Source organism: Ursus maritimus, unplaced genomic scaffold, assembly GCF_017311325.1.
Source record: "Ursus maritimus isolate PB19 unplaced genomic scaffold, ASM1731132v1 scaffold_5, whole genome shotgun sequence".
Taxonomy (NCBI): domain Eukaryota; kingdom Metazoa; phylum Chordata; class Mammalia; order Carnivora; family Ursidae; genus Ursus; species Ursus maritimus.
The window spans coordinates 81,792,861-81,801,342 of record NW_024426663.1 but is presented as its reverse complement, the minus strand read 5'-3'; the positions used below and the strand labels follow the sequence as shown (position 1 = coordinate 81,801,342).

General features: G+C 37.7%; 1 protein-coding gene across 1 annotated transcript; it reads left to right on the top strand.

Annotated features, from left to right (window-relative positions):
- The first annotated feature begins 3,275 nt into the window (after positions 1-3,275).
- On the top strand, positions 3,276-4,235 carry LOC103656363 (olfactory receptor 2T6). Its single transcript, XM_008683741.1, has one exon. The coding sequence runs from the start codon at positions 3,276-3,278 to the stop codon at positions 4,233-4,235; it is 960 nt and encodes a 319-aa protein (XP_008681963.1).
- The last annotated feature ends 4,247 nt before the right edge of the window (positions 4,236-8,482 follow it).

The window sequence follows — 8,482 nt, the reverse complement described above, 5'->3', positions numbered from 1 at the left end:
CCTTTTCATATTGCTTTCACTTCAGATAATTTGCCAGGACATACATAAGTATATGTATCTTTTTATTACAGAAAACATCCATACACAAGGTCCATTTGTTCCTTTCCTGATAGTTTTCTTCTTTTCAACTTGTTAATCATTCTCTTATATTTGCAGACACACTCTTTTCAAAGCCACTATTTATACTTTAATTTTGTATTATCATTATCCCATATCTATTAATTTTTTTCATATCATTTAATCTCTGTCCTTGTATGTTTCCAGGGAACTGCTCAAATTTTATTCCCCACAGTTGTGATACAATTTCATATCATCATCACTGTTCATCTCTGCCTCTCCTATAATTTCTCATCCTGGTACCATAGTTTTAGTTGTCTTGAGTAACTTTCATTCTCTTTCAGAGAGTGGTGTACTAATCTACGCATTTCTCCTCTCCTTAAAAGTCCCTAGCTTTCCTTGGTCTCCTTGGCTTTGCTGTGGGCTCCTTCCAATTCTAGCTCATCACTAGGAACTTAGTAAATGTGCTGATACTGCTTTCTAGAGGATCCCCACCGTGGACAGACAGAAGCCAAATAAACAACCATCTCCTCCCCACTTCTCAACACTATCCATTCAGCTTTTCTAAAATTGACAAGCAAAACTATACAACTATGTTTTAATTTTTGTTGAAAGATTAAGAAAAAGTTAGAGAAAATATATTTCAGGTCTCCAATTCACTGTGTCAAGGCTTCCTCCAAGCACCACTCTTATTGGTATTTTTGCAAAACTCTACTCCTCTTCTGCATAATTGCATGAGGAAATTATTTCTGAGTTGTGGGGATGAGGATGGGAAGGCAGAATCTACCCCAGAGTAGACAATGACTCAGAGAGAAGCAGACAGTCCTTTGGCTGAGTGGATCCTTACTTGCAGGCCTCCTATGATTTGGTGGGCAAAACTGGACAGACCGTTCTCAACCAGACAAGGACTAGTGTCTATCTTTTTAGTTGTCAACACTGTTGAGAGGGAATTATTTTTGCAGCTTCAAAGTATATTAACTAACTGGAATTAAAATAAAAAAACTCAATAAAAGTAAATAAAAATAATAAAAAAAGAAATTTGATCCAGGCTATGTGGGGAGTTTGTAGACACCATCAAATGATTTTTTTTAATGTTCTGGTTGTTCATGCAATGCTAACTATTACCTAGTGTCTTATTCCTCAGTGATTAGTCTGAAAGTGAAATTTAGAAATGATAATCTTTCTGGAATGAGTTTTTCCAGAAACTAATTTACACAATGCCCAACCTCTTGCTGAGAATTCCCACAAGTGACAGTCATTATTAGTGTGATCAAGAAGAATGTTCTGAAAGTCTATCATTTTAAGTAATTTGGAAGACAGTGTAGGAGTGGGTAATATGTGCTTTTCATCATGTGTTCCATGGGTTGTGCTTGTAAGATATACATAAGTAGCTAAAAAACAAAATGTTGCCCACAGCAACAAATTTTGAGTATTCATAACACCAGAATTATCTCACTACCATAGTAGCTTATACTAGAGTAGCAACTAAATATATTTAACAGTGGTCTTCTGTATAAATAATGTGATATTTAAACATTGCATCAACACAGAGTTTCTGTGATAACCTTTAATAAGGATAGTGGAACTGACCTCAAAAAGACCCCTTACTCCAAACCGCTGTTCCTGGACCAGGACACTGCCTACTAATTCCATGCACACATGGCTGCATCACCTGCCTCTTTCTATGGTATAAAACTCAGTGCATGCAATGGGTAATATTATTTTCCAATAATTCAAAAATTATGTTTAGCCTTTGAAGAATGGCAAAACTAGTGAAGAATTTTGGGGGAGTATTCTCTTATTTTCATTCTATATAAAAGATGCAAATATACTACCAGTAGGTGGATGTCCTTATACTCTCAAGATCTTGCAGGATATCCTGTTGCCCTTGGGCCTACATATTCTTTCATGTACTTTATTTGGGTATCATGCCTAAGGCTTATGGCCATATCAGGATGCTCTTGAGAGTAAAGCAAAAGGAGGAAGGACACATGCTAAAACAACTGGGACCCTGGTTCAGGAGGCAAAACCTAGACCACCCCATATTTATCTGGATGGAAGTTCCCCTCTTGTAAATCTTTCAAAGTCCACAAAACTGCAAAATCAAGTGGAAAAAGAATCATTAGCTAAAATATACAAAAGGAACACTAAAAAAAAAATCAGAGTGAACATTTGTTTAAATTCTCAGAAAACATTACAAGTTGTCAACAATATCTCAATTCTGCTGATAATATTTAGGAAATAATTTTGACTTCCTTACCTTGGCCTACATGCCTTAAAATCTGACCTCTGACAACTTACTGTCCTCTCAGTCACAAGGCTCTGCCTGAACTTTCCTGAATGTAAGCTCATTTCTGCCTTAGGGATTTTAAATTATATATTCATTCTGCAGGAACACCTTTCTCCCAAATATTCACATGGATTCTCCTTTGCTATCCTTCATTGCCTATGTTAAACTTTCCCTCATAGTATTTATCAGCATTATCTAGAACCATCATTGTCCTGTATTTGCTTATTCTCTTTATCTCACAACTAGAGACATAAGTCACATGAAACACCTCCTCTTTTGTTTACAATAGTGTGTGGAACACAGGAAACTCTCCATAAATAAAGGTTGGTTTGTAAATGAATGACTAAAAAATCAACAAATGAGTGAGGAAACAAATAAGGTTGATTAATGATCAGTTGGACAATGCTGTGATCCAATTTACTATAGCTCATAATTTTCAGCTGTGTCAACAACTTAATGATTATTTCCAGATCAGGCTGATTGCTTTTATACTTGTGACAGAAATTCCCAGCTCAATGAAACATCTTACTAAATTGTTTGGTTATTTGAACTAAATTGTTTTGCAATGATATCCATGTTTCAAATAAAGGAAGTCAACTCCAGATAAAGAAGAGTGTCTTGGGCCCAAATGTTCTGCAGTAACTAAACTCCCTTAAACCAATCATCGGTTGCCAAATGTTCATTCATCTTCATGCCATGGAGACTCGACTTTGGAATTTTTCTTCAACAAGAAGAAATATCCAAGAAAGAAAAAGTTGCAAATCCACCCCACAATATACACACACATAAAATGCTTAATATTAGTTATATAAATAATTTTAATTTAATAATGTTTCTACAGACATCTTTAAAGGATTTGTATTATCTACTGGAATTTTCGTTAATCTCCCCACTTATTTCCTTATGCCCCCAGGTCCAAGTCAACACCATGGATAGAGACAATAAAACCTTGTCCAGTGATTTCACCCTCACAGGGCTCTTCACTCAAAGTGCAACTTCAGGCTTCCTTTTCAGCATCATCTTTGCCATTTTCTTCATGGCCATGATAGCTAATGGGATCATGATCTTCCTGATTCACATAGATTCTCACCTCCACACCCCCATGTACTTCCTGCTCAGCCACCTCTCCTTTATTGACATGATGTACATCTCTACCATTGTGCCCAAGATGTTGGTTGATTATCTTGTGGGTAAGGGGACCATTTCCTTCATTGCCTGTACAGCCCAGTACTTTCTCTACATGGGCTTTGTGGGGGCTGAATTTTTCCTGCTGGGACTCATGGCTTATGACCGCTATGTGGCCATCTGCAACCCTCTTCGCTATCCTGTCCTTATGAACCACCGGGTCTGTTGGATGATCTTGGCCAGCTCTTGGTTTGGTGGTGCTTTGGACAGCTTTCTCCTCACACCTATCACCATGAGTCTCCCATTCTGCAGTTCTCACAAGATCAATCACTTCTTCTGTGAAGCTCCCACCATGCTGAGGCTGGCCTGTGGTGACAAAGCTGCCTATGAAATGGTCATGTACATTTGCTGTGTCATGATGTTGCTGATCCCCTTCTCTGTGGTGATTGCTTCCTATGCCCGGATTCTCATCACAGTACACCAGATGAAGTCAGCAGAAGGGAAGAAGAAGGCCTTTGCCACCTGCTCATCACACATAATGGTGGTGACGTTGTTTTATGGGGCTGCCCTATACACATATATGCTTCCCCAATCCTACCACACACCGATCAAAGACAAGGTCTTCTCTGCCTTTTACACCATTCTCACTCCTTTGTTAAATCCTCTCATCTACAGCTTGAGGAACACAGATGTAACCGGAGCCTTTAAGAGGATTTTGGCAAGATGTCAAGGGGATCCTGGTGTGTCAAGGGAAGGATTCTGACCATCTAAATTATCCACATCTGCTCAGGGGTACATGGGTGCTGTTACTTGGGGTTATACCATGGGTAATATGAATAATGCATTTAGCAGCTGCCAATGCCAGTTATGTTGAAAGGTGCATCAGCACTACTTTTGTCAAAAATGTGAAACCAATTGTAGCATTCACACATGAATATTTCCAGAGTGCCTAAATACCACTGATGTTTATTCCTTCTTTGTGTCCACCCATTCTGTTACTGGACTCAAAGGGTACCTTTCCTCAGTGAGTATAAGCCAATAGTAGATCCAAGGCTTACAGTCAGTCTGGTGTGGAAGCTTTTATTTACTTGCAGTAAATAAGGACACCATTGGAGATATTTCCTAAAGCAGTGTCTCCCCTGGGGATAGTGCAGTTAGCCTTTATTCAGTATGCAGAGAAGTCAGGGTCCAGAAGCTTGCATGTACACTAGGGAACTTACACATATCCTATTACTTAGGCATTCTAGGTTTACTGTGCATGCTTAGCATATATCACAAGATCAAAAAATGACCTAAGTTCTACCCCTGAGAGGAGATTTTAGTATTATAATGCACTAAAATTAATTGTAGAGCAGTTTCAGGTGGCTTCTGCCCATGCTTCAACTCCGATCTGTTTCAAACTGGTTTTGTGTTAGATTTCATATCTGCACATGTTATGTCCTCTTCTAAAGGTGCTGGTGCTTTGTCTTTTCATGTGGCTCTTCTGATTTGGGCTCCTGAAAAACATCTTATAGGAATAACTTTACATACCACCTGGACTGACCCTCTATGCTGGTTACAATTCCAGCTATTATCTCATAATACTACTTCTCTGATTGTAATTAATGTATATAAATGCTCCCAAATGTCTGGTTAATATTACATACTCTGCTCACTTTCAGTGTTCTCATAAGAATTGGTGATTTTTATTACATTGTTTAAATGCTCCATTGGTGGAGTTTATAGAAGGGTTAGGTGTGCATACATTTGAGAGATATTTAAAAGAGACTAAAATATCAAAACACTTCAAAGGGAATACTTAAATAGGCTTAAATAAATATTTAGAAAATCCATATGTCTTTTCTTTGAGTAGCAACTGAAAACATTCTTCCTTTATGTAAATTTGGAACTGAAGAAAATGAACCATGTACTTTTGCAGAAATGCAGAATAATCCTTTATAGGTCAATTATACGATGTTAAATTTGTTTAGTGGTAAATAATTATTACATAAGAAGACACTGAAAGATGGGAGAGAAAAAAAGTGCTCCATTAATTCATAAATTCAGTAATCCCTTTTAAGTTTCTTCTTCAATTCATTGATTATTTTTGATACTACTTTTCTCATTTAATTTTTTTATTTAAATTCAGTTAGCCAACAGATAGTACATCATTAGTTTGAGATGTAGTGTTCAATAATACATCAGTTGCACGTAACACCCAGTGTTCATTGCATCAAGTATCCTCCTTAATGCCCATCACCCAGTTACCCTATCCCCCATCCACCCTCATTCCACAACCTTCAGTTTGTTTCCCACAGTCCAGAGACTCTCATTGTTTGTCTCCCTCTCTGATTTCTTCCCATTCAGTTTTCCCTCCCTTCCCCTATGATCCTCTGCACATTTCTTGTATTCCACTTATGAGTGAAATAATATGATAATAATTGTCTTTCTCTGGTTGACTTATTTCACTAAGCAAAATCCCCTCCAGTTTCATCCATGATGATGTATATGGTAAGTATTCATTCTTTCTGATGGCTGAGTAATATTCCATTGTATATACAAACCACATCTTCTCTGTCCATTCTTCCTTTGGAGGATATCTTGGCTCCTTTCACAGTTCGACTATTCTGGACATTGCTGCTATGAACACTGGGATGCAGGTGTCCCTTCTTTTCACTACATCTCTATCTTTGGGGTAAATATCCAGTAGTGCAATTGCTGGGCCATAGGGTAACTATTTTTAACTTCCTAAGGAACCTGCATACTGTTTCTCAGAGTGGCTGTACCAGCTTGCATTCCCACCAACAGTGTAGGGGGATCCCCTTTCTCCACATCCTTGCCAACACTTGTTGTTCCCTGTCTTGTTAATTTTTGCCATTCTAACTGGCATAAGGTGGTATCTCATTGTGGTTTTCATTTGTATTTCCATGATGGCTAATGATGTGGAGCATTTTATCATGTCTCTGTGGCCATTTTTATGTCTTCTTTGAAGAAGTGTCTGTTCATGTCTTCTGCCCATTTATTGACTGGTTTCATTGTTTTTTTGGGTGTTGAGTTTCATAAGTTGTTTTGTTTTGCTTTCTGTTTTTACTATATTATGTTAGCCACCATACAGTACATCAATAGTCTTTGTCGTAAGTTTTTTATAGATCTTAGATACCAGGCCTTTATCTGATATGTCTTTGGCAAATATCATCTCCCATTCCATAGGTTGCCTTTTAGTTTTGTTGACTGTTTCCCTTGCTGTGCAGAATATTTTTATTTTGATGAATTCCCAATAGTTCAGTTTTGCTTTTGCTTTCCTTGCCTTTAGAGATGTGTCTTGTAAGAAGGTGCTGCAACTGAGACTGAAGAATTTGCTGCCTGTGGGTTTTTTTTTTTTTTATTAATTTTGATGGATTCCTGTCTCACATCAAGGTCTTTCATCCATTTTGAGTATATTTCTGTGTATGGCACAGAAAGTGGTCCAGTTTCATGCTTCTGCTTGTGGTTGTCCAATTTCCCCAGCACCATTTGTTGAAGAGACTGTCTCCCCCCCCCCCATTGGATATCCTTTCCTGCTTTGCGGAAGATAAAGTGACCATAGAGTCGAGGGTCAATTTCTGGGTTTTCTATTCTGTGCCTTTGATCTATGTGTCTTTTGGGGCCAGTACCATATGGTCTTGATGATCACAGCTTTGTAATATAGCTTGAAGTCAGACATTGTGATGACCCCAGCTTTGGTTTTCTTTTTCCACATTGCTTTGGCTGTTTGGGGTCTTTTCTGGTTCCACACAAATTTTAAGACTGTTTGTTCCAGCTCTGTGAAAAAGTCATTGGTATTTTGATTGGGATGGCATTGAAAGCGTAGATTGCTCTGGGTAGCATAGACATTTTAACAATATTTAATTCATTAAGATTATTGGATTTTTGGAATCACTTTCTAGATGTTAGTTATGGTGTGGATATTTCTATAAATCTTTTTCTTTCAAAGAAATAGTGGATAGCACATTTTTCCTTCTGTGCAGTACTGGATTTTGCATTGGATAGCTTTTCTTTTCTTTTCTTTCCTTTCCTTTCTTTTCTCTCTTTTTTAAGTAGGGTATTCTTTTTTTAATTATTATGTTCAGTTAGCCAGCATATAGTACATCATTAGTTTTTGGTGTAGTGTTCAATGATTCATTAGTAACATATAATACCTAGTAGCCATCACAACATGTGCCCTCCTTAATACCCAGCACCTAGTTACTACATACACCCACACCACTCCCCTTTGTAACCCTCAGTTTCTCTCCTGGAGTCCAGGGTCTCTCATGGACAACATCTTAAAATGGGAAGGAAAGAACTAGTTTTCAGTTATTGTTTTTAATTTTAAGTTTTTATTTAAATTCCAGTTAGTTAGCATTCAGTTTAATATTAATGTCAGGTGTGCAATTTAATGATCCAACACTTACATACAACACCAAGTGCTCATCACATGTGGAGTCCTTGGTACAGTTTTCATTTGAAAGTTGGAGCTGGAAAGTTCTTTGGAAATGACTTAGTACAATTTCTTTAGGAAGCTGATATCCAGAGAATGTATGTATTCAGCCTAAATTGTAGGCCCGGTTGTAAGAACCTGAACCATATCCTGGGACCCTTGAACCATCTTTGCATGGTGTTATCCCAGTCTTTTTGTTCTTATCATTCTGAAAAAAGTCCTGACTGATTTCAATATCGTTCTACTTCTGACACACTGATTGTGGTGGGTGAGGTAAACACAGCCAAGACTTCTATTGCTCTACAAAAGCCATTGGGTGGTACACAAAAATCTTTAACCAATGGGACAATACATCCTGCATTGGACTACTAGTTAATGAAGAAAATAGACTTGCTTCCATCTAGTTCAGCAGGGTTATCAGTTGCAAACCAGAATCAGCCTTTCTGAGGCTTTCTTTCTGAAAGACCTCATTTTCTCCAATCTTGTCAGACTGGCTTGGGGAACACCATGTGTCAGATAATAGTGAGTTGCTTTCTAACTAAAAGATGGTGAAGTACAAGAAACACAATATA

Excerpts from the sequence above, each read along its gene's own strand:
- LOC103656363 (XM_008683741.1), top strand. The coding sequence starts at position 3,276 with ATGGATAGAGACAATAAAACCTTGTCCAGTGATTTCACCCTCACAGGG.